Below are 25755 nucleotides of genomic sequence, written 5' to 3'. Positions count from 1 at the left end.
ATAGTTTCCAAAATTCCAATTATACATATGGTTTAATTATATTTTCAACTTGTGCAATATACAAATATTCGAGATTGCACAATGTATAATGCAAATTTATGCTCCAATTGTATAATTCATAATGCAAATTATATTTTAGATCGTATAATTTGTAATGTTAATTTACATTTTAGATTTTATATTTGTAATGTAATTCTGCATTTTAGATTGTATAATTCAAAATGTAAATTTGAAAGTCAATCTAAAATGAAAATTGTAATTAAATTGTACATTCCATAATGCAAGATTATATTCTAGATTATATAATCTATAATATAATTTTGCATTATGAATTGTATAATCTAAAATGCAATTTGCATAATCTGTAATGCACACAATTTGTGAAATTTGGAGCTTACATTTCACTTCTTCTCATTTTCTTCCTTACATCATTCTTTTTTATTTTTTTAATGTTTCTATCTTTTTTCCATTTGTTTAGAGGTGGAAATAGAAGAAGATGAAATAAAAGTGGAAGTGGAGGGGGAAGAAGAAGATTGAGTGAAGGTGGAGGTAGAAAAAGAAGAAGATGGAGATGGAGGTCAAGGAAAATTAGATGGAAATGTAGGTTGACGTGAAAGAATATAGGGTGGATGTGGAGGAAAGTATGCACATGCAATGGGAGAAGGGTAGAGAAGAACATGAGGGCAAAACTGACTTGTTAATTTTCCTATCGAGGTGTAGGAAGGAAACATATGGAGTGCAAGAAGAAATTGCTTTCAAATATTGGATCATCATGCAAATCAAAATTTATAATAAAATTTAGTCTTAAATATATATTTATTTTCTATTTTTGTTAATTTAATAAAAATGAGGAACTAATTTGAATATAAAATGAAAATAAGAATAAATTGAATAAAATCAATAAAAATATGGATCGAATGTATATTTAAGCCTAAAACTTAATTTTTTTATAAATTCAATTTTAATTCTAAATTTATATTTTAAAAATAAAATAACTATTCTATCTAATACATAAATATATAAAAAAAATTAAATAATATATAATAATATTATAATTTAAGAATATTAAATATTAAAGATAATATACTATATAAATTCTTAACATTCAAAAAACTAAAATCATATAAATCCCATGAACCAAATTCTAAGCTAAAACAAAAAATTGAACCAAATTTACTACAACTACAAGCAGCAACAAAAATCAAAAGCAAACAAGAAAACTAAATCAAGTTGAATGGCAAAGATAATTTATTCTATCTAGTTTTTTCTTCTTTTTTTCTTTTGGAACCTACAAATATCAGTGTATGTTGCTATCATGCAAAAGCAACAGAAATTCATTGCAAGGGGAAATTCATAATAAGTACACACAAAATATTCATTATTTCTAAGAATTCACTACACATCATCAAATAAATGTAAGTAAATGAAGAAGCAACACGTAACGAAATAGAAATTACAAGAAACAAACAAAACTAGATGAAATAAGGAGAGTTATTGGTTATACTATAACTGTCCATTTCCGTATCAAAAGTCTATTCACAAAAAAATGTACCTACAAATAAGAATTTGATCATCGAAAAAAGATAACAATTATATATTTCTATCATTAAAATAATAGAAACATGGGAGACATCTAAAAAGAGTTATATATGAAAATAACAATGAAAGTTTATTCATGTACATATTGTTGATTGCAAGAGGCATGAGACTTCAGCTCTAACTTAAACTTAAAGAAATTATTGTAGTCAACATATTCTTGAGAAACTAATTTTATAAAAAATACAAAAATTATCATTATATATATATATATATATATATATATATATAAATATATATATATATATATATATATATATATATATATATAAATCACTCAAAATTCCAGTTTAAAATTTAAAAGAAATGTACAAAGAAATTTATAATTCAACATGAATGGACTAAAACCGGTTAAAATTGTTCCCTCTTATTCTTCATACTCATTTCAATATTGATTCATGTCTTTATCTTATAAATTAATAAAACACTTTTTAATTTATTAGGTAATCTAAAAAGTTTATATTAATTTTTCTTTGGTTTTGTTTCGTAATTTATTTGAAACACATATTTGATCAATTTTATTCTTTTCTATAAATATTTAACTTTTATTCAATTGTCATTTGATACTTGATACTTATTTGATATTTTATACAATTATAATTTTTTTTATAGGTTAAATATGTTTGTAGTTCTTAAATTTTAATGAAAATTAGAATTAAACTATCTTCAAAATGTTGGTCCAATTTAATCCTTCAACTTTAAAAATGTATGAATTTAGTCATTTTAATAAAAAAAATTTAAGTTTATTTAATGTTTCTGACATGTTTCATTATAACATTTGAGTTATTCACACCTTTTCACACATTCCCGCTTGAGTATTAGTTAAGAAACACGTTTGAAATGTCAAATATTCTTAACAGAATTTGGTTAAAATGACTAAATCCACTCATTTCTAGATACGAGAATTAAATTGGTCCAAAATTTAAAAAGAAATTAGTTTTAATTTTTAGTTAAAATTAAGAACCAAAAACATATTTAACTTTTCTTTATTAACGAATGACATTGAAGAAAAGAAAAGAAATATATTTTTTTACATTGAATATTTATATCATGTTTTATTTATTATGATTTTTATGTTTTAGAAATATTATTTAATTAATATTTAAAATAGTAATATATATATATATAATGATTACATGTATACTTTATGAGATTAGGGACAAGATACAAGTTTCATACACGTTATAATATAAATGAATTTTTACTTTGAATCAAAATATAATAGTCAAACTCACACTAACTTGTTTTATTATCATTCTTAAGCCTATCCTCTTATTCTCGGTCGAGAAACTTGTTCCAATATATCCAAAAGTTTAAATCGTTATGAACTTAGACCAATGCCCAGTTTATCACGTATCAATTGTGTTATTATTATCTTGGTTAAAATACTTTTTTGTCCTCGTTTTTGTAGTGTTTGTTGCGGATGGTCCTCATTTTGACAGAATGTTTAAAATGATCCTCATTTTTACCGAATGTTTAAAATGATCTTCATTTTCGCAATTCGTGTTTTATTTGGTCCTTTTCTGTAACGTCGTTAAAATCATTAACGGAGCATTGTACAGGTGACACAGTTTGTATTAAGGTGTGTTATACAGGTGTGGTAATTAGATATTTGGGGTTAAATAAGTGAGCTAGGATTTTGGTAAGGAATAATGCTCTCTTAATGATTTAAACGACGTTAAAGAAAAGGACCAAATAAAACATGAATTGCGAAAATGAGGACCATTCTAAACATTCGGTAAAAATGAGGACCATTTTAAACATTCTGTCAAAATGATGACCATTCGCAACAAACATTATGAAAATGAGGACCAAAAAAGTATTTAAACCTATTATCTTATACCAATCCGAATAAAATACTAAATATAATCTAGGTTAAACCTTTCTTAATATAAAATATAGCTAGAAAAATCAAAATTATGAAATTCTAAGTTACTTTCCTTTAATAAAATAAATAGTTTAAAACTTAAAAATAGCTTGTTACAAATTTTTAATGTCTTTTTAGATGTAGAAACCACAATACTAGACTAGTAGTTTTGGGATGTACATATTCTGTGAACAGTTACTATTTTATAAGGGTGTGTTCACATGAAAAGATGGAATTGGGGAAGAGTGTAAGGATGTATTTGAATGGATATGAGTAGAATAATATGTGTGTTTTTTTGAGTGGATTTAGAGGGTAAAGTGAGTAAATTTTGTGAAAGTTGGTGAATGATTTGACTGATGTGATAGATTAAAAAATATTTTAATAGATAAAATTTGAAGATTACTAAATTGCCCTTACTAATAAAAATGAAATTATATAATTATTAGATGAATTAAGTAATATTTAACAATATTTATATATATAAATATTAATAATAAATAATAATAATAATTATATATATGATTCATTTTTAACAATATTTTAATTATTATTAATATATATATATATATATATATATATTAATAATATTATATATATATATATATATATTATAATTTAATACATATATTAAAACATCAATGACAAAAATAAAAATAAACAATTATTGAATAAAAATATTAATTTTAACAAAATTTTTATTACTTTTAATAATTATTATACCTATTTTTATTATTTATAAATATTATAAATAGTAATAAAAAAATTATTATATATATATACACATCAGTAAATATATTATTAATCATAATATATATTTTTAATAATTAATAGATTACTAATTATTATTAAGTATATTATTAAGTATTATATATATATATATATATATATATATTATTAATTTATTATATATATAATATAAGAAGGGTATATAAGTAAAATGCTTATAAATCATTTCAGATCTTTGCAAAATAGAGTGAATGAGATTTCACAAATAATTTACAAATCCATTGTAGCTTTTTCTTTAAAATCATGTAATGTTCTTTTGAAATCTATATTGTATTCTTATCATCTGTTCAAGCGAACAGACCCTAAATGTTTTAGGTTATATCACGACATTAAATGATCACTTATAATTTAATAATAGCCTCAGATAACTGCATATAAGTAAGAAAAAAAAAAATCTTATGTGAGAAATGAACAAAATTTGAGAAGATTACTTTCATAACTTATATAAAGAGAATTTAATTTTACAAGTCTGACTACTAATTTACAACCGAAGAATCCATTGAAAAAGGAAAATGATACCATAACAACTAAATTTCGATAACTTTTATTACAACCTGAGAAAATGGGAAATCACTTAAAAATATCAACTCAGATAGTAAAAAAAGTTGTCAAAACCACTTATATTTTCTAAATCCAATAAATATGAAAACCTATTTTTTTTAATTATTATTATTATTATTATTATTGACCATGCCAATTCACTGGAATTTTTCAGCAGTTTTAGGAAGAAACCCTTTTTCTTTGCATGCATCAATTGCATGAGTATACATATCTTCGAAGCTGTATTTGAATTGGAATCCCAAGTTTCTGATTTTCTTGGAAGATAATCTCACCGGCTCCAGTTCATCTGGAATCTTCTCAAACCTAAAAATCCGATGAGTGCAATTAGCCAAATAAGTGAGTATTGAATATTTTGAACATAGAAATAAATGGAACATATCATCTATATGAAAACCTTATAATAACAGAAATATGATATTTTTAAATTTGGTGAGAGACTTACTTAGTGGGAACCTTGTACTCTGGGTATTTTTTGTTAATTAATTTTGCAATGTCATGAATAGTAACGTCACATGCATTGCATATGTATCTTCCTTCAGCTTTTGGCTCTTCGAATAGAAATATGTGAGCAAGACAAATATCTTCTACGTGCACGAATTGAGCTTGTCTTATGATCGAATAATGCTCCTCTTTTCCTGCATATAAAAAACTATTCGATTAGTTCATAAATTTAGATTTATTATATCTTATAAGTAAGGAAAAAGCTGATAAAAATAAAATATATAATTAATTCTTCAATAAATAAATAAATAAATAAGCATGTGTTTGAGAATTTTGTAAATTTACTTGTGATAGGGGAAAGTGCAGTGATTAGGCTAGATGGCATTGATGGGAGCAGAAAGGGGCCAACAACAAGACTTGGAAGGATAGTGATGAAGTCCAATCCTTTCTCTTTTGCAAATTTCCATGCTTCTTGCTCTGCCAGAGTTTTCGATACGAAATACATCTACATTCAAACCAAGTTAAAAAAAAATTTATTTTTTCATACCACATAAAAATTTATATTTTATGTATATATTGATTTGTATCTTTGTTTAGAAAAAATATACTTTCACTCTATTTTTTTCCCTCTCATCTTTTATTTTCTGATATGACTGGGTGTGAATTATTAATTTTTCTGAAAAAAATAATAATAATATATTAATAATGACTTTCTGAAAATAATAATAATAATATATTAAATTACGTTAAAGAATAAAGATGAGAATAAAAAAATATGAATTATAATATCGTATCATTGTGCCTTTGGTTATTATGTATTAACTAAGCCTCTGAAAAGTAAGAAGATATGAAAAAAGTAATTGAAACTTGGTGATTTAGAATATGAAAATTGCATAATGAAAGAGAAAAAGTGAAGGTGTGAAAAAGTACTAACCCAACCGGTCATCTTTACTCTTCTGCATAACTCAACATCACTCCAACAAGTCTCATCATACAAAGACTTTTGGTGATTAGTAATGTGTGTGGTTATGGCTGAGGATGTGAATACTAGCCTTCTCACACTTTTTGCCTTCAAGCATGCTTTCATTATGTCTATCACTCCCCTTATTGCAGGCTTTATCACTTCATTCTGCACTCCAAAACTCATTGTTATCTTCATTTGCAAATCATAAAAAGTTATTCTAAATTTCTAATTAAGATGTAGAAATGGTGAGTTACACTATACATAAAAGTCAGTGTATATAAGTGTATTTTGAAGACGGTCTATGTCAGTGTATTTTGAAGATACAGTAAGAAAGAAAGAAAACTCGACAGAGAATCTAAATTCGAAAATGATAAACTGATGAGTGTACCTCAGGATCTTTGGACTCGAAGTCAATGGGGGTGGCCAAGTGGAAAACTCCAATGCAACCTTTAATGGCTTCATCAAAGCTTCCCTCTTCTGCAAGGTTAGCCTTCCATAGTGAAAGCTTGCTCTTTGCACCTGGTATGTCCAGCAAGTGCTTCACCTCCTTCATGTTATCTGCAGGGTACACATGTACAATAGAGTTATCACTATAAACATTTTTAAGTTCTTCGGTGAAGAAGTTTTGAATGGTATTTTATGCTTAATAATGGTCACAATTTTTTTTTTCTGCCTTACCTTTAATAAGTAGACATAAGACATGTATTCATTATGTAAAAAACATTTCTCTCACATGTTTGACCTCTAATATTTACTACAAATTTAACATAAAAATTTTAAAATATTAGTTTGCAAGAGTTTTTACTTTATAAATAATTTATGAAAAATTATTTCTGTTTAAAAGTTGCAAATAACTTGCAAATAAAGCTTTTAAAAAAAATAGACTATAATATATCTTTAGCATTTGAAAATTTATGAATTTTATGTTTAGTTGTATTAATTTGTTTTTTTAAAATTTAGTCTTTATTTGGTTCCTGAAAAGTTTTAAGTGATCTCTGTAATAATTTAAAACTTATCTTTTCATTTCCATATATTTTATCATAACATATATGTCATCATGTCAATTCACTTAATGCAATGACAATAACTTGATACAAAGTAAACAAAAATACAGAAAGAAAAAGTTAAGGAAAAAAATTATTACTGTATGTCAAATGAAAAATAATATTTTTTTAAGGATATAAAAATATCTTTAAGCCGCTAAAATATTTTTTTAAGTCAAAACAACTAACTGGAGACATTTTATAAATATTTATTCAAAAACTAAGTTCAATTTCCAGAAAGAAATTATTTCATTTTTTAAATTTTCTTCTCTTATAAATTTTTCTAAGTGTCTACCCACCTTGTCTTTAGCTTCAATTTGTTCTCTGCATAATTTCTTATTTCAGTATGGTCCCAACAACTTTTAAAAGATTATTTTTTTAATCATCTGAGGTGTCTCCATAGATCAAATTAACTTTTCTGTCAACTTCTTACACCACTAAGAACTTTAGTTGACATAAACATCATTACAATTTGTCACATATATATAATCAAGTTGACATATTTGAACTACCTTTTGGATACTTGAGAGTAGAATGAAACCAGAAATTCAAAAGGGTAAACAAAAAGACCTATTTTGGCCTGTGATATTGATGTTGGAAGATGAAAAAGATGAATTCAGAGAGTGAGACGAAACCAAGTTGATGGAAGAAAACGAACCTGGGTCAAGAACAGTGGCTCGAACGGTATAGCCACGCTGGATGAGTCTCATGACAAGCCATGATCCGATGAAACCAGAAGCCCCTGTAACGCAAACGGTTAAGGATTCTGAACCCATTGTTCCAGAAACTAGAACGAAACCTTATTCCCTCTGTGAATGTTGGTGATGAATTCAGAGAAGAATGGAGAACATGTTGGGGTGTGGGAACGTTTTATAGAAGCTGTGTTTGTGACAGGCATGCAAAGGATACTGAGTTTTTACCTAACTGGAATAAACTATTCAGATCACGTGGAGATATGATCGAATAAAATATCATAATCAAAGGTCGAAAGGGTCGTTTGTTGCTTGTAAATTTCGAAAATATATGAGGTTGGGGAGAAGTATGTTTTGATGGAGTTGTTGGAAGCAACGTTATCATCAAAAGCATATGGACGTGGATGCGGAAAATGTCAAATCAAGTTCATGTGTTGTGATGATTTTTTACTTTCATAGAGACGGCATTGTTCTTAGTTTTTAATCAACTTTTGGGCGTGCTTACAACATTTTTAATGATGTTTTCAGAATTAAAATGAAAGGTTTATTAAAAAAAATTATTATTGTCAAGTTTAATTAAGTTTTGAGAATATGATAAATTTGAAAACATTGGATGGTGTATTGAATTCTAAACATTTTAAAAATTTTCAACTAAGTACATATTTCTAGAAACACGTATTTTTAAAAATATTTTTAATTAGATGATATGATAAAATTAGAAATGAAGGTGTGAGAGATTATATGTTCAACTCTCCTACTACTAATATGTAAAGTTAGAAGGATAAGAGAAGTTTAAGAGAAGTTGTGAATTTAACTCTTCCACTTCCATAACATGATATTAACATCATGATGACTATTTGTTAATAATAAAAAAAAAATTAATGTTACCGTTAACCTCGGATGATACGAGAGTTATCTTGTCTGGTTTAACTTTTGCATAATTTTGTAATTAAAATAGAGTTTTTGTTTCTTAAAAAATAGTTTTATCATCATGCACATTTGTAAACATAGATTTTAGTTATCACAAAAGATTTGCATTTTCGACAAATCATTACTTTGATTTCTTAAAAATAAATATCTTAGTCATTCTTAGAAATCGTATGCTCTCGTAGAATGTTTGAGAATTGCAAATTGCATTATTTTAATACAATGTAAACGTAAAACCAGGTGAAACACATTACCCAGAACAGATTTAAAAACAAAAAATTAAAAGTCAACCCTTCAAACCTTCACCAACTCAAACCAATATGAAAATAGTAAAGAAAAATAAAGTTGGTAACCTCCACGATCATAACAACTAACAATTATTTGATTCAGATACATAATTGACCATTTAACAAGTAGAATCTAAATACTTAAGAAAACAAGCACAATTTAAAGTGTTAAACAAGTGGAGTTTAATTAATTTATGTTTAGAGAGTCATACATATTCTGCCATTGAACGCAGAATCTCCCACAATTAAGTATATTTTAACATGCCGAATTCAACAAACCCAATTGACTATGTTTAACAAGTAGAATTTAAGTAAAGAAAGCACAATTTATTATAGTTAACAAGTTGAATTTAAATAGTTTATTTATGTTTAGATACAATGGTGTATATGCTGGTATCAAACTTAGAAAACAAATATTATCATAACTAACGTGAAAGGCAGAAGGCCAAATCAAAGGTTGTTAGCTGTGTGAGCGAATATGAACTCCAACCAAGGGGCAAGTTCATTGTATTTTACACCATTTTCATTTACAAATTCAAGGGAATTAAATAACTATTTTTGATAAGTTAAATCTAGTTTATAAATAAGTTTAAAATGTAATTTTGGATTATTAAGAAATATTTTCTCCAAAATAACTTATTCATATAGTTGGATAAGTCTTTATTTATTTTTTTACTTCTGTTTAAAAGTATATATTTTTGAAGAAGTTCCTTCAAAAAAACCACACTCATTTTACAATCCATTTTAAAATATAATAATGTATATTAACATTTCAAGTTATAAATAAAATAATATTAATTAAATTGTCATATTTTTAATAACTATATAAATATCATCACCACTTTTTTTTTAATATTCGAAACTTTAGTGGATACGTTAACAAGAGCACTAAATGTGGTGCCATTATTGGCCATATCAGACAAATGTATATTGTTCACCTTCATTTTATTTTATTTTATTTATTATCAGCATTATCATTTTATTTTATGATTCCGTTTGCATGTAAGTACTCATAAATTGACTATTTTTTAGGTGAATGGAGTAGGTAAGTAGGTCGAATAGCTCGGCATCGAGTTGAGATCTTGCAAATGGATTAAAAAAAAGTGAATTATTATTTAACCTTTCTTACATACAGAAATTACTTATACATTTTAATTATTATTTTCATTTGAATAGAAAATTTCATTTTACTTTTGTTGAAAGTTGTAGTTACGCGTCATCGCTAATATCTAAAACATTCTTGTTGTGTTATTTAAAGCAACCACGTGAGTTAATAAGTCCATATGATAAATTCAAAAGACAACAAATATTAATCAAGTTGTTGGAGAATTGGTTAATACGTTTTCACATATGACAAACTTTAATGATAGATCACGTTCATTTAAAAAATAAAAAGTAAAAAGTTTGTGATAGAAATATATATATATATATATATATATATATATTACTATGAAAAATAGTTAATTTATATCACAGTTTTAATGTTAATTAATAACTAAGATAATTGAATATATATTTAGTTTTAATTTTTAATAATTATTATACATGTTTATTAAAACGAATATTTTTTATTATAGTAAAAATGAAATATGTTACTACTTATTATATTGAGTATTTATTTTATAATTATAATCTTCCTAATACAATAAATTTTAAATATTTTTATACATAATTAAATATTTACTTAAGAAAATTTTTTGTAAAATCACAGATGAATAAAGTTGATTTGTACCCTACAGAAAAGCATTTTCTCTTATATAATTATTCTGTTATTCAAATTGATGGACGGAAAATTATACAGTGCACTTCAGGTTTTAGATTCTCGTTAAATGGTGCAGATTCTTTCCAATTTTTAATAGTTTTTATTCTTATCTTGTGAGTTAACTTGTGTACATTTTTTAAATCTTTTCTATCACAAAATTTAAAATCACATTTTATCCAAAGATTAGAGGTGTAAAAATAAGTTAACTCGGTTCACATGAGTTTATACAGATTGAACTAAAAAAAAGTTAATTCAATCCGACTCATTTTTTGTGAGTGATAACGTTGTTTTCTACTTTTATTGATGTTAAGTTTTGTGAATAAAATCAACTCTTACATAATTTTTATCTTGTTTAATCCTCTAGTTTATGTTATTTTTGCATTGTTTTATTTTAGTTGTTTTATGTTTTTTTACTTCTAATCTCTATTATGTGTGTGTGAAATAAAACAATAGAAAACAATTCTGGTGTAAGAAAACAAGTTGAAACTCAAAGAAGCATGATTGGACATGAAAAATTGACTTTTACACAAATATTCATGTTGAGGGGCACCGAGATCAAGTCCAACACTGCAAACATCGAGAAAGGACTCATCTATATGTATATACTACCTTGGACCAACCTTGGAAGGCCAAAAAAAAGACCATTGGGCGCCAGGGTCACTCGCTGGGCGAGCTGGTGGCTTGCTGGGCGAAAATGACATACCAGAACTGCAGTATTCGAATCGCTAAGCGAAAATATGGCTCGCCCAGCGAGTTACATGTCCGAGAACGTCGATTTTAGGCCTCGCTGGGCGAGAATGAAGCCGCTGGGCGAGAATATCGACCCCAATACGCGAATATGGTTATTTAATAATGTTTCTACGAGAGTATTAGGAGATTCCTCATTTTGCACGAAGAGAAACACCTTGGGTGCTTAGGAGAGGCTCTTGGAGGCTATTAGGGGTGTTGGGAAACTCTCCCTTCTCCTTCTTGGTTCTCCTTCTTGGTTCTCCTTCTTCATCCATTGAGGTTTTACCCCTTTTGAGTTGGAGAGGACGATGGGCTACGAAATTGAAGGCAGAGATACGAATGGGAGGCACAATTGAACCATGAAGCAGTATTCAAAAACCTTGGGAGAAGGATTGTTTCTACTTTACGATTCTAATTTCTTCCCTATTCTTCAATTTTGTAAAACCCTAGGTTCTCCACCATGGAGAGCAATTTCTATTTGTTGAGATTAGATGTATAACATTGAATTCTTGTGTAAAATTGTGTTGTTAATTTATATGCTTTTCCAATTCATGTTAATATTTGATTTCCATGCCTAATGCTTGATGTGGATTGTTCCCATGCTTGATTTGTGATTCTTGAGGTGTTGGGAAACATCTTTAGAATCTATATTTGAATTAAATACCTAATGGATGTTTGTATTTAGGAATAGAACTTGGTTCATTAGTAATCTTAGATCTTGAAACTAATGCATGATTTCACTTGTTGATGATTCAAGGAATTGAAACTTGATGAGTGATCATAGGCTCAAAGGCTCTAGGAATAGGATTTGAGTATTCTTGTGAATTGATTTTAATATGAATATGGAATTGGGATAATTTAGAATGCATGAGAATTAAATGGTTGAAGTCTAATCTTGACAAATTGTAAATACATTATGTTAATTTCTTGTTGCACACCAACTGTTTCATAAAATACAAAAAGAGTTTTCATTGTGTTTGTGTGAACTTTGTGTCTAATTGAGTCGTGAATTGCGAGAGTTGTCATGCGTTGCACAAGCCCCTTGGGAGAGAACGATAAAATACTTATTACTTGCTATGTATGACCGACTTGCCGTGTTGGTTTTTCACTAACAGTGAGTCATAAATTTTGCAACCTGACCCGATCTACTAAGTGTTAGTGGGTTGCTCACTTATCAACATATATAACTTGACAAACAAATTAATTAAAAATTCAAACTCTTCAAATCTTATTTAGCAACATTTAAAAATATGAAATTGTAAACTTATATAATTGGAACTAGTAAATAATTATAACAACAAATTTTAAAATGTAAAAAATTATTAGTGGGTTAACTAGGTTAACGCACCTTTAACCCCCGACTTGAACCTATTTAATTCATGGATTAAGTGAGTCGGGTTCAATTCAATCCACTTTCAAAAAATTATTTTTTTCTCAACCCACCCAACTCAAATCTATGATGAGCCGGACTAACTCACAAATAAAAATCTATTTTGACATCTTTACCGAAACTATGCAAAAAAAAAAATCTTCCAAGTCTTCCTTAAATTCATATAATTATGTATTTAACACTTTTATGTACTCTTCAAAGTCTTTATCTAATCTTTTTCACCGAAGTGTCTTTTATGCTAAGTTAGACTTTATTCGATACATGTTTTATATATGTTCAAATTGTCAGATATAGAAAAGCATAAATGTCATAGACATGATGCTTATATCAAGACTTAGATTTTATCCTAAAAACTCTTAAATGCCATAATTTTTTATTTATAAGAAAGGGGTCTCTTACAAAATCAATAGAATATAATATTTTATATTTAAAAAATTGTTTTACTTAAAATAATACAAAAAAAAAAGTCGCCTAGTTAGTTGTACAAGTACGTCTAAGAGCATACCAATTAAATCAACTAACATTATTTGTTTTATACCTTAAAAAAATGTGGTTTATATGGTCCCTTTTATCCCACGTCATTACTAACTAACCCACGCTCAATTTTGTTTCAATGGAAGAAACTCCAACCATTTATTTAAAAATGTGATGTATAGACTCACTATCCTTCATTGGTGTTTGTTGTACTAAAGAAAAACAAGAATCTAAAAAAAAACATTTCTTAAGTAAAAAATAAATTTAAAGTTGAAGAAACTATTAGAGTGTCACGTAATTTACTTCAATAGAATATTTATTAAAAACTTCTTCAACTTAACTTAAGGGATCAAAATGAAATAACATGAAGATATTATTGCATGTCATTTATCTTTTTCGAGTGAAAATATTTAGCCAAACATTTAACTAAAAGGTAACCAACGTAAAATTCAATCATAATTATACGCTAATAGCAGTCAATTTTTTATAATTGTACTAAAAGAAAAAATGACAATATTTAGTGTATAAGAAATATAATATATAGTTAAATATATTAAATTATTTATAAAAAAATAAGTTTTATTTCTGAATTAAATTATAAATAATTTTATTTCTAAATTTTGTGAAGTCATATAAAACATATTTTTTTCTAACAAACAATGTAAGTAGGAGTTATATTATAATATATTATAGAACTTCGTTTTTCATATAAAGAATATTTCCTATATTATCTAAAACTATGCATATTTTAATAATTTAAACAAAAACAAAAATAAATATAGGATAGGTATTGGAATGTGTACGGAAATAGAAACAAAGCATATATAATCAGATTAAAATTATCAATTGAACCTATATATAACCCGTTCGAACTAAATTGGTTTTACTCATTTAATACGGGTCGGATCGGTTGCTCAACTATTGTTTTCCTTTTCCGGTGTCTGATAGGTCGGGCGCACTTCTTCGGGTTCTATAATAGCACGGTTTAAATATCAGTTAATCAAAAGCAATACGTTAAACGCGGTGAAAAAGGCCTGGTTTATGACCGGATTTGGATCGTGGAAAAAATTGCGGAGAGAGGTTGCTATGGGCGACGGTGTTAACTCTCCGACGCAAAGGTGAGTGATAAATATTCTCTTTTGCTTCTTCAAAAGATCCTGAGTTGATATGGTGGGTGTGTAGGTTCAGGTTCATTCTTCTTCATAATCAATCATGTGCACATTTCTCAATTTCGAATGACCAAAATCCCTTTTTTCTTTCGTGGGTCGATTTTATTATCATGTAATCCAATACTGATATTAAACTTCATACGGGTGTTGTTTCGTTTTCTTCGACTGGATAGGACTGAAATCAATCTGATTTTTGTTGCGAAGACCAATGCCAAAGGGTTCACATGATTTATGAATCCTAAAATGCTGCCAAAACGTAACGTTCTCTTTAACTCAATTTTTGGTTTTGTGATAAGGAAAACATCTAGGCGTCCAACTTGGCTTTCTGTGTTTGTTTCTTGATCGGTTCTCTTGGAGATATTATTAGGTGGACCTGAACCAGCATGGGTCGTTTGATCTTAATATGATTCTTAATCAACTGCTAATAATTTGTTCTTGTAAATTGTGAAATTTGAATTTGTGTTATACAAACATTGGTCATGTTGGGTTTTTTAATAAACTTAAATGTATTAACCACTATAGGTAACTAACCGTTGTAAGTGATTAATGGACTAGCCGTTGGAGTCTAGGTAGTTAATGAGTTAGCCGTTTATAGCCGTTGGAAGTACAATAGTAAGGAAATGTGGGTCTATAAATATATTATGTATTGTATGAATAAATAATAACAACAAGAGGTGGATAAAGTTTTTTCACAAGATCATTTGAGTTGTTGTCTAACAAAGTGCTAACAAAGTGGTATCAAGAGCCAGTTAGCTTGAGTGTTTGAGTGGAAAAAAGAGAGAGCTAGAGAGTTTGAGTGTTTGAGAAAAGAGAGCTAGAGACCTAAGTGTTTGAGAAAAAAGAGAGTGAGATGGCCAGTCTTACAAATAGTGTCTCCCTACCCAAGTTGACAAAGGCTGTCAATTATGACAATTGGAGTCTCAAAATGAAGGCCCTTATTGGATCCCAAGAAAATTGGGAGGTGGTTGAAGATGGTTTCGATGAACCAGCCAACACTACAGGTTGGTCAAATGCCCAGTTGAAAGTGCTGAAAGACGCACGTGTGAAGGACAAGGCAGCTTTGTACATCCTGTACCAAGCTGTGGACGAGTCTGGCTTTGAGCAGATTGCAAGTGCAAAATCTTCAAAAGAAACGTGGGACATATTAGAGAAGGCGTATAAGGGAGATGACCGAGTGAAGCAGGTGCGACTTCAAACACTTAGAGGCGAATTGGAGAGCATGAAGATGAAAGAGACAGAAGGAGTAGCCGAGTACATTACTCGGGTTGAAACTGTGGCGAATCAACTTAGTAGAAATGGAGAGACGTTGCCTGCTAGTCGAGTTGTGGAGAAGATCTTGAGGTCTCTAACGGATGACTTTGAGAACGTGGTGTGCGTGATTGAAGAGTCCAAGGACTTGTCAATGCTCACGGTTGAAGAGCTTGCCGGGTCCCTTGAGGCGCATGAGCAACGGAAGAAGAAGAAGAAGGTTGAGCCACTTAATCAATTACTCCAAACAAAGATGTCAATTAAAGATGAGAAAGCTCAGAACACTCAAGGTAGAGGACGATATCGAGGAGGTATAAGAAGCGGTCCTAGTGGTAGAAGCCGAGGACAAGAAGAGAAAGAACAATCCGGTCAACAAAATTAGAACGAGGTCCATGGAGAGAAGGTCAATCAAGCAACTCAAATGTTGAGTGCTTCAAGTGTGGCAAGTATGGCCATTATGCAAAGGACTGTTACTCAGGCAAGTGTTTCAATTGTGGTAAATCTGGACATTTTGCCAAAGATTGTAGATCTGAAAGTAGAAAGGAAGAGACGATCAACCTCACAAAAGATGTTGAAGAAGAAGCGACATTGTTGATGATGGCGCGTAGCTCGGGAGCTGAGCATAAGCAAGTGGTGAACTCGGCAAGAAGACCGAGTAGCATGGAGAATTCAGCAAGAAGGCTGAGTATAGTTGATAACTCGACAAGACAGTCGAGTAGTATGGATAGGTCAGCAAGACAACCGAGTAGGTTGCATAGGCTGGTGAGACATGTAGATAGCCCGGACAGGGTGGTGGAGCGTGTAGATACCCCAGACAACATGGTGGAGCATGAGGCCAACTCAGTTAACTTGGTGGAACGCCTACATAGCTCGGATAAGTTGGTGGAGCAAGTGGATTACTCAGATAGCTCGGTGGAACATGTGAAAAGCTTGAATATCTCAGAATTTGAAGAAGAAAAGCTTCTAATCCAAAGGTTAGAGATTGCAAAAGGAGACTTGCAACAGAGTATTGAAAAGGAGGTTAGAGACAATTTAATTCTACAAGAAAGCGTAGAGAGAAGGAAACAGGCTTTGCAAAAGTGGCACTTGGAATTTGAAGAAGATGTTTCAAGTTTGCAAGAACATTTACAAGTTGAGAAGGATCTGAGAGCTGCACTCGAAGTGCAAGATGAGAAGTGGCGACTTGAAATGGATGAGGAGATTGAGCACAACCATACGTGGGTGTGGTCTAACCTTTCAAAAGGAAGTCAACCTATTGATAAGAACTCAGTTAACGACAAATCGGTCACAAAGACAAAGAACTCAATGAGTAACAAGTCGGTCAAAGAGAAGAACAAGTTTGCCAGTAAGGATGCAAAAACTAAGAGAGCAGATAACAAGTTAGCCACAGGGAAAGTGAAGTACAAGTCGACCATAGATAAAGTGGAAGGGAAGTCAGTCATGAAGAAAGCGAAGAACTTAACTATTCATGAAAGGGACAAGCACAATGTGAGAAGAGTTATTGCACGTTGGAAGCCGTGATGAAGAATAAAGAACAAAGATGGAGAATAAACGAAGCATTTAAGTTTAAGGGGGAGTTTTGTTGGTTTTTTTAATAAACTTAAATGTATTAACCACTATAGGTAACTAGCCGTTGTAAGAAACTAGCCGTTGTGAGTGGTTAATGCACTAGCCGTTGGAGTCTAGGTAGTTAATGAGTTAGCCGTTTATAGCCGTTTATAGCCGTTGGGAGTACAATAGTAAGGAAATGTGGGTCTATAAATATATTATGTATTGTATGAATAAATAATAACAACAAGAGGTGAATAAAGTTTTTTCACAAGATCATTTGAGTTGTTGTCTAACAAAGCGCTAACAGGTCAGGACATGGACTGATGGTCAGGACCATGAGCTAATGGTCATCCAAGACCACCTAACAATTACTCATTTAGTTTTGTATCTAGTTTTGAATTTTAGGTTTGAGAGCGGTATTCTAGGGTCATGTTTATTACAGTTTTGGATGCTTTAGTGATTATATATGTTTCTTCAAGGAAGCTTTTTAGCCCTTGAGTCTTGGATAGGCTGTGTTTCTCTTTATTGAATGATATGTTTTTCCTGGTTTCTTTTAAGGAAATAGACTTTCTTCCAAATGATAAATTGGAAGAATGTAACAAACATGATATGATTTCATTGGGTATTTATGTGCGAGACAGTGAGATGATAGAGAATCCGTTTCACAATAATTTCAATAGTTTGAATTGATGATGGCTTTATGGTGATTAGGTAATTGATTGGATTGTTATACTGTGGTACTATTGTTTGTGAACACATGGTATAGTTCGGTGAGGGAAGGCTTTTGTTACTTAGCTTTGCTTGAGATGCTTGCTGACAATGCTGGTTATGTGATTGTTTTGAGGTTAGCATGGCTGCTGTCAGGTTCAGAATAAGTGTGTCGATACTTATTCTGGGTTTACATATTAGTTACGTGAGATTGTAGTTGGTTTTGTTATAGTGAAGGGGATGAATGAATATTGGTGATTACTGCTATGTGTCACTTTCCTTCCATTGCATCATACCAAATGAGTCACCAAAAAAAGTACCTAAACCTAACCATCAAAACTCGCAGTCTAAAACAAAGAAGGGTCATTGAAAGGACAAATGAAAAGAGTGTTTGGAATGAAACGACGTGCAGATTGTCTATCATTTCATTATTAGTTTACCATATAGATCTTCTTCTGGCCCATAACCTTCACGCTAAACCTATTTCATCACTCCTGCACACTATTTCTCTATTATCATCCAATATAAAAAAACGAGTCCTTGCTCCCATGAAATTAGCTCCTATATCATAGTTTCCTGCAAGGACAAGCTGGTGTAAGTTTAGAAAACCAATAGCTCTTGCTGAATACATAGCCATTGAATCTTGTGTTATACAAAGGTGTGGAAATAAAGGAAGTGCCTCAATGGAAATGACTATTTGTTTTAACTGAAAATGTTAATTTTCAGTGTTTAGTGTCAACTAAACGTTAGGGGTTTAGGTGTGGAAGGTCCATATTACTAAGGGTAAATGTATTTTGACTTTACGATTTTTATTTCTATTTATCAAATTGATGTTGGGAGTCTAATGCCCTTTCAATGTTTCATTTTTCTGTAGGAGCAAGTAAGATCAACGCCAACGATCTGTTACTAGTGAAAAGGCCTCAAAACTATTATACCAGACATTTGCAAGGTATGCTATAATTGTTTGGATATTCAAGGGTTTTTATTCTTTGTGTCCTTGTACTCCCAAGGTAGGCTTAATAGAATATTGAGGGTATATTTTTGTGGAGATATGCCTGGTTTGCAATGGATTGGTCTTGGCAGAAAAGATTTACAAATTAATTTAATTTTGCTATGGGATAAAATTTTTCGTGATTTATGTATTGATAAATACTGTCTTACCATACAAACACAGTTATATTTCTTTCTAGACAAATTCTAAGTTGAGAAACCCTCCCAAGTATATTAGGTTTTAAATTTATGGTTCAGATTTTTTTTTCCCTCTTTTCTTTGTTCTGTCCTCATATGTCCATGTCCCCTTCTCTCAATCACATCTCAGCCATCCTTCTCAACTTCAGTGATGGTCATCCTAAACCTTGACTACCCTAATACATTCAAAAATACCAACATGTTGATTGCATGATTTCATCAATCTATAAAAAATAACTTGCTCACATGTCAAATGCATTCCTCCCCCCACCCCCTCCATTTCATTTTTTATACACAAGACATTATGCAATTTAAGAGGAAGAGAAGAGGGGTGGGTGTGCAATGATTGTTGACTGTGTGTAGGGTGAACTGTAAATGAGGGAGATCGGATAACCTATATTGTCAATGAAACTTTGGCATGGGAATTTGAGGTTTCTCCCGGACATCATACTTGTGACCTTGACTTTGATACCAATTATTAAATTGAGTGCTTATTCTGCTAGGCCAAAAATTGTAGTCAATAGTTAATTAAGAGCATAGCAATCTAAGTGTTATGATTTAATTATGACTTGATCCATTTAAACTATGCCACATGACAATTGATAAACCTTGCAACATAGAGGACAAATTTAGTTTAGTTTGTTTGGTAGAAAAGAAATAAGGAGACAGAAATAAAAAGCCAGGGGCTCCAACTAGTGCTTTCCCACTTTATTTTTCATTTCTTTTCTACTCTTCTCTTTGTCTCTCTCTCTCCTCATCTCGTTGTTTTTCTTCAACCAAACATCTTTAATTTCCATTATTTTTCTCACCTTTTTTACTCATCATTTTTGTTTCCATCCACCTGTTCCTAACATGGCATTAAAGTTTGAGTGTTTGGGGTGAATGAGTTTACGGTTGGAGGTGCTGTCATACTGATGCAATAGACATTCAGGGGAATGGTCACTAACATGTGAGGAAGAGTTAAAGTACCTTCCTTGAGGTTGTTTCCTATGAGAATCAGACATGATATTTCAGGGGAACTGAAGAGGAGATGAAGAAGATCCAATCAGTTTCTCAACCTTCATTAGTTTTTGTGAAAAAGCCAAACCAAACCAATCAAATCATAGGAATTTAGATGATTGAGCATATTAATATAAAATAAATAGAAAACTCTGGAATTTTCTCTGAATTTAGTTATGGTTGTTTGACATAAGCTGACATGCATAAGTTTGGATTGAATATTTTGGGCTTCATATGCCAGTACCTGATCTTGGAGTCAATCATTGAATTACTCTTTTAAAATCTAAACTAAATTTGGTTCAATCCAATTCAAAGTTTTCCTTTTCAGTTTAGATTTAACTGTTGAAGTCATTAGGTCAACCCCATCGCATGACTGCCCCTAGTTGTTTGTGATGTTCTCTCAATTGACATTTGAAATTTTTTTGCATCCATGTGAAACTCCTCTTTACCATACTTGCTCATAAATTGGGCCACGACATTTCAGCCCCTAAACCTTAATTTTCCCTTTGTAAGGGAATTGTTATTCTCACATCACATTATTTTATATGTTCATTCTCAGACTTCTAAAAGAAAAGACTGACAATTATTTTGACGAAAATACGTCTTTGTTGTGTATTGTGTAACCATACCCCCTATTAACTGAAGGAAAATATGTTCCATTGTTTACCTCAATAGGATCTCTGCAAAATGAAACGTGTTTCTGTCATCTATTTTTATTACTTTCTAAAGGGACTTCGGGACGTGAACTGAACAAAATTGGATAAAAGAATAACATAGCTCCTTTGTGATTACTTTCCCTGTGGGGTCCAACAATTCTCAGAACATGCTTCCTTCTTATCTCACCCAAATTTTTTAAGGACAAAGCTTTTGGTGTTGTTTTCAAATCAAAATTTGACTATTTTGCCTCAAAAGTATGCCATGACATTGAAAATTCTTTATCAGGCATATTACCAAAATGAAATTCCAATTTTGATTAAAATATCAATAATCAACGACATCTATGGTAGTTTTTATAAGTTTTATCTTTTTATTAATATCTCAATCCTTGCATTATTTACTTTAATTGTGTTTGCTTGATGCTCTTGACAGTGTCATAATTAATTCTCTTCTTGTGGCCACCAAACAATACTTCTAACCTTTATTTATAGGTGTGATTGTTTTGCAGACTTGAAGAAATAAAAAATTGCAAGTTGAGTCAAAAGATTAACAATAACAAAAATCACAAACAAATCATTACAGCGAAGTTGGGCCAGAAGACCTTTGATGGCCCTCGACGCATCAACCTTTGAAACCTTAATCCCTTCCCGCTTCATTTCCTTCACAATACCCCATCCATCATGTTCCAATACAGCCCTTCGAGTTGCTGTGCTCGACTCACCACTCCAACCTAATGATGTGCCTCGAGTTGGTGCCATGTTGGTCCCTGAAGGTCGAGAAATCGATTGGATCTTCTCCACTGAATTGGGTCATCTCCAACTCCTTTTAAGTTCCCCTGAAATATCACGTCTGATTCTCATTGGAAACAACTTCAAGGAGGGTACTTTACCTTTTACCCCTCATGTTTATCACCGTCCCTTGGAGTGTTCATTGCACCAACAGGGTTTTGAGGTTTGGTCAAAGCCTCTTCTTTTGGCCCTTTCTCCCAAATCCTTGTTCAAAATGGGGATTCCTGAGATACCCATTTTGAGTTATGTGGATAACTTGGTTTGTAGTGTGGTGGTTCATCAGTGTGTCGGGATACATGTTGGTGAAATGTTGGTTGAGGATGTTGAAATTGAAAATGGGGGTGGAGTTTTGCGTCATGGGAGGGAGTTTAGGAGGAGGTTGAGGTTCAAGAGGATGCCTAATTTGATTCAGACTGAAATTTGTATTGTTCCAGTCAAAGGTGGCGATTGTTTGGATGGTGTTTGCATTGGTGGTAATGTGGGCTTTGTGCCTGATCTTAAGGTTTTGGTGCACCCTTACCTGGGGCCTATGGTGGCTGGTCTTGTGTTGAATAGTGAATATGTAGAGCAGCGGATTCAGAATGGGTTTAAACCAAAGGCTTTGTGCCTTGGGGTTGGAGGTGGGGCTTTGGCAACTTTTTTAAGAACTCAATTGGGATTTGAGGTCATGGCTGTAGATAATGATAGGGAGGTCTTCAGGGTGGCACGGGAGTATTTTGGATTCGAAGAAAGTAAGTTTATTCATGTAGTTGTTGGGGATGCCATTGAATCTTTGAAGAAGCTTGTTTGTCAGGGAAAGTTACAGGGTGATTGTGAGCTTAATGGTTTTAATGGTCACTTGGTGGAAGATGAGGTCAATGGTAAATTTGATGTTGTTATGGTTGATTTAGATTCAAGTGATATAAAGAACGGTGTAAGTTCTCCGCCATTAGAATTTGTTAGAAAGGATGTTCTTCTTGCTGCTAAATTGGTTCTTTGTGAGTTTGGAATTCTTGCTATCAATGTCATTCCTCCCAGCAGGTACTTCTATGACAACTTGGTGAGTCATATTAAGGAAGTTTTTCACGAGCTGTATAAGATAGATGTAGGGAACGGTGAAAATTTTGTTCTTATTGCCACTGCATCACCTCTGGTGTTTTCAGCTGGGGATTGTGTTAATTCTTTTCTTATGCGACTGAAATCAGTTATTCCAGAAGCATATTTGAAATCGATAACAAAGATGTGATGTCTCACTTGTTGAGGAAAGTAGCGCTTTTTGGAGATTATCTTTCTCCTCTCTAAGACTAATAGGTGATGTTTCAGTAGTTTTGATACAATGATACAAAATGGGGAGAGTTTCGCTGATGCACCTCAGCTCCAGTGTGGAGGAGAATCATCTTCAAAACTACTGTGCAAACACTGAAATTACATTCATATCAGTGGGTTTACATCTTGCTCTGGATTAAATTGCTTCAGTAAGGTACATATACCGTTTCTCAATCATTTGCTCGGAAACTTTAGTGAATGTGAAATTGTGGAGGTTTTTAATCGTGGTTTTTTATATCTTTCTGGGTATTAAGGAGTTACATTACATCAGCTACTAACAAGTATGGAAGGATGAAATCTTTGAAAAATTTGCAGATTTTGAAACAGTTAATAATAATGATAGTTCTAAAGATAGCAGTTACTATCTTTTATACAATTCAGATACTTCTCATCAGCAATATTTCTTTTTTCTTATGTTGTTATGATTAAAACAAATGAAGTGCTTCCCGTGCATTTTATTTATTTGTCCTCTTTTCTGTAAAACTTCTTAGTCACCCTGCTGATTTTTAAATTACTGCATGGACAAAGGCATATCTAAAGTACTCATAAGTGGCATCAAAGGTAACCTTGAATATGGTTTTGACATCAGAGTTATGAATAAAATATAGAAGTGCAGATAGTCACATCAATTTTCAGAGCAGGATGAAGAAAAGACTAGAGTAGATTTTGAGCTTATTCAACAGGATACCTAAGATTAAACAGATTGTGACAGTTGCTCATCTGTTTTCCAGCATCTTGTTCAGCATCCTGCAACTTTACTTCCAGAGAAAGCCAATTGTGTTTGTATTGCGGGATGATATTTATCAAATAAAAAGAACTACAAAGGAAAGACATTTTTTTTTTTGTTTCTGTCGTAATGTCCTGCGTAATAATTCACAATTATGGTTGGCACAAAACACAATAATTTATTAACATTCATTATTTACCCTGATAAAATTGTTCTGATTTGTTTCTTTCCTGGACAATGTCAGTGATGAACATCATTTTGTCTTCGGGAAGATGCATGGATTCTCCACTGTTGATGGCTTTGTGGAGATAAGCAACTGCATGGCAGAGATGATTAGATACGTGGCTAATGAACCGTCCGCTGGTCTTTTCTTTATTCAACAGCACACACAAAATGCAGTGCCCAATATCATGAAACTGAAGAAGAACGTTAGTGACAAGAGTCGTGAAACAACTCTGCACACAGAAGATTTGGAGGACTCAGTTACAATGGTGAGATCAATGAAAGACTGTGGATTCCCCATAGCTGACGAGATGATTGGAGACATTAAAAAATCCCTTATAACGATAACTTCAAAGAAACCAAAACGATGGTTAACCCATCGGCCGACATCAAATTTTCAGGCTCAGAGAGCTAACTCTGCAGTTTATGCCCAGGAGGGAAGTGAAATAAGTGATAACTATTTTTCAAGTGTTTTTAACTTTTCAAACTCATACAGTTTTAAGTGGCCACAACTTGATTCTATGGAATGGGTAAATTCCAGCGCCGAGAAGCCACAGCTGCAGCGTAGCGTGTCATTACCAGATGCATCTGCAGACACTAATGCATCTCCAGAAGCGGACAAGAAGCCCCCATCAAGCCTGGTTGAAGATGAATTTCGATCTGAAGCAGGTGATGTTGAGGAAAAGTTATTGTCAGTATCAGACAAATATGATGACTTCAAAGCATGTAAAGAAGCTAAGCTGGAGGAGTGGCTTGAAGGAACAAGCAACAATGGGGAGAATTCTCTACCAGGTGATGAGAAAAGGCTCTGAGAAAGAAATGATAATAATATTCAGATACTTCGGAAAATTCTATAGGATTTTTAAAATAATGCTTTAGCCTGTGTATAATGTGTTGTGCAGTATCTAATCAAAATTGTTTGAGTAGCTAGTATAACACGATTAGAAAAGTTCGTAATGCTGTCAGATGTACTTCACACAATGGGTTATTTCGTCCCAAAGTGCGATTGATAAATCCAACATTAGGCCTGAAAAAATTAGACGGGTTGCATAATCAATAAGTGAAAGCATTAATTTCACATTTTTCAGTTTCAGATTGTCACCGAATGCCTCTCGAACTTAAATTTGGCTCCTACAAGGTTAGGAACTTTTATTTTAGATTCCTGCAGTTTTTCTATTTTAATATCTGTGAAATTTGAAATCACTATTTTTTATCCCTATTTAATTTAAAATAGATAAAAATCTTTCTTTAAATATTTCATTCTAACATGTCACAAAATCATCAAAATTTGTAAGTATGAAATTGACTTTACAAAATAGTAATATACAAAAATTTCAACCTTTTTGATAAATGAAAACTAATTTTTTTGTAACTAAAATTTAAAACGCATTAATTGTACAGTAACTAAACATTTAAATCCAAAATAAAAGTTATAGTTATAAATCCGCAACTCTCATTCTTTAAAATTAGCAGAAACACATGCATGCTTAGGTGTATGTATTAATATGCTGATATTATATTAGTAAGTGATAATATTATAATGTTATTAAGTTAATATATAAACTAAAATTATATTTATTAAAAATAAAGTAAAATATATAAAAACAGATGAAAGAATAATATTAATAAATAAAAAAGAAGCAAAGATAGCTGATTTTATAAAAAACTTGGAAA

At 31.1% G+C, this 25755-nt stretch overlaps 3 protein-coding genes across 4 annotated transcripts; 2 read left to right on the top strand and 1 right to left on the bottom strand.

The window, feature by feature from the left end:
* Positions 1-4666: 4666 nt before the first annotated feature.
* LOC114191920 (dihydroflavonol 4-reductase-like) lies at positions 4667-8112 on the bottom strand. Its single transcript, XM_028081374.2, has 6 exons — positions 7917-8112; positions 6604-6773; positions 6186-6380; positions 5597-5756; positions 5253-5445; positions 4667-5113 (listed from the first exon to the last, which is right to left on the bottom strand). The coding sequence occupies exons 1-6, from the start codon at positions 8032-8034 to the stop codon at positions 4948-4950; spliced, it is 1002 nt and encodes a 333-aa protein (XP_027937175.2). The 5' UTR covers positions 8035-8112; the 3' UTR covers positions 4667-4947.
* Positions 8113-14497: 6385 nt separating this feature from the next.
* Positions 14498-23052, top strand: LOC114191010 (S-adenosyl-L-methionine-dependent methyltransferases superfamily protein). Of its 2 annotated transcripts, none has more exons than XM_028080130.2 (3): positions 14498-14637; positions 19070-19144; positions 21531-23052. In XM_028080130.2, the coding sequence occupies exon 3, from the start codon at positions 21646-21648 to the stop codon at positions 23050-23052; it is 1407 nt and encodes a 468-aa protein (XP_027935931.1). In that variant the 5' UTR covers positions 14498-14637; positions 19070-19144; positions 21531-21645. The 2 variants fall into 2 exon arrangements, with proteins under 2 accessions (XP_027935931.1, XP_027935934.1); XM_028080133.2 differs by having other exon boundaries at positions 14541-14637; positions 21548-23052.
* A 1079-nt stretch (positions 23053-24131) lies between these two features.
* LOC114191011 (uncharacterized) lies at positions 24132-25174 on the top strand. The gene has a single exon (XM_028080135.2). It carries the CDS (start codon positions 24132-24134, stop codon positions 24891-24893), a length of 762 nt encoding a protein of 253 aa, XP_027935936.1. The 3' UTR covers positions 24894-25174.
* Positions 25175-25755: the final 581 nt, after the last annotated feature.

Source organism: Vigna unguiculata, chromosome 7, assembly GCF_037176805.1.
Source record: "Vigna unguiculata cultivar grain cowpea cultivar isolate G323 ecotype 2 chromosome 7, ASM3717680v1, whole genome shotgun sequence".
NCBI lineage: Eukaryota > Viridiplantae > Streptophyta > Magnoliopsida > Fabales > Fabaceae > Vigna > Vigna unguiculata.
This window is presented reverse-complemented; position numbering and strand designations above follow the sequence as displayed.

Coding starts and splice junctions, on each gene's coding strand:
- LOC114191920 (XM_028081374.2), bottom strand. CDS start 8,034: ATGGGTTCAGAATCCTTAACCGTTTGCGTTACAGGGGCTTCTGGTTTC. Junction 6,774..7,916: donor AGCCACTGTTCTTGACCCAG/GTTCGTTTTCTT, acceptor TGTACCCTGCAG/ATAACATGAAGGAGGTGAAG. Junction 5,757..6,185: donor GAGTAAAGATGACCGGTTGG/GTTAGTACTTTT, acceptor GTTTGAATGTAG/ATGTATTTCGTATCGAAAAC.
- LOC114191010 (XM_028080130.2), top strand. CDS start 21,646: ATGGCCCTCGACGCATCAACCTTTGAAACCTTAATCCCTTCCCGCTTC.
- LOC114191011 (XM_028080135.2), top strand. CDS start 24,132: ATGCATGGATTCTCCACTGTTGATGGCTTTGTGGAGATAAGCAACTGC.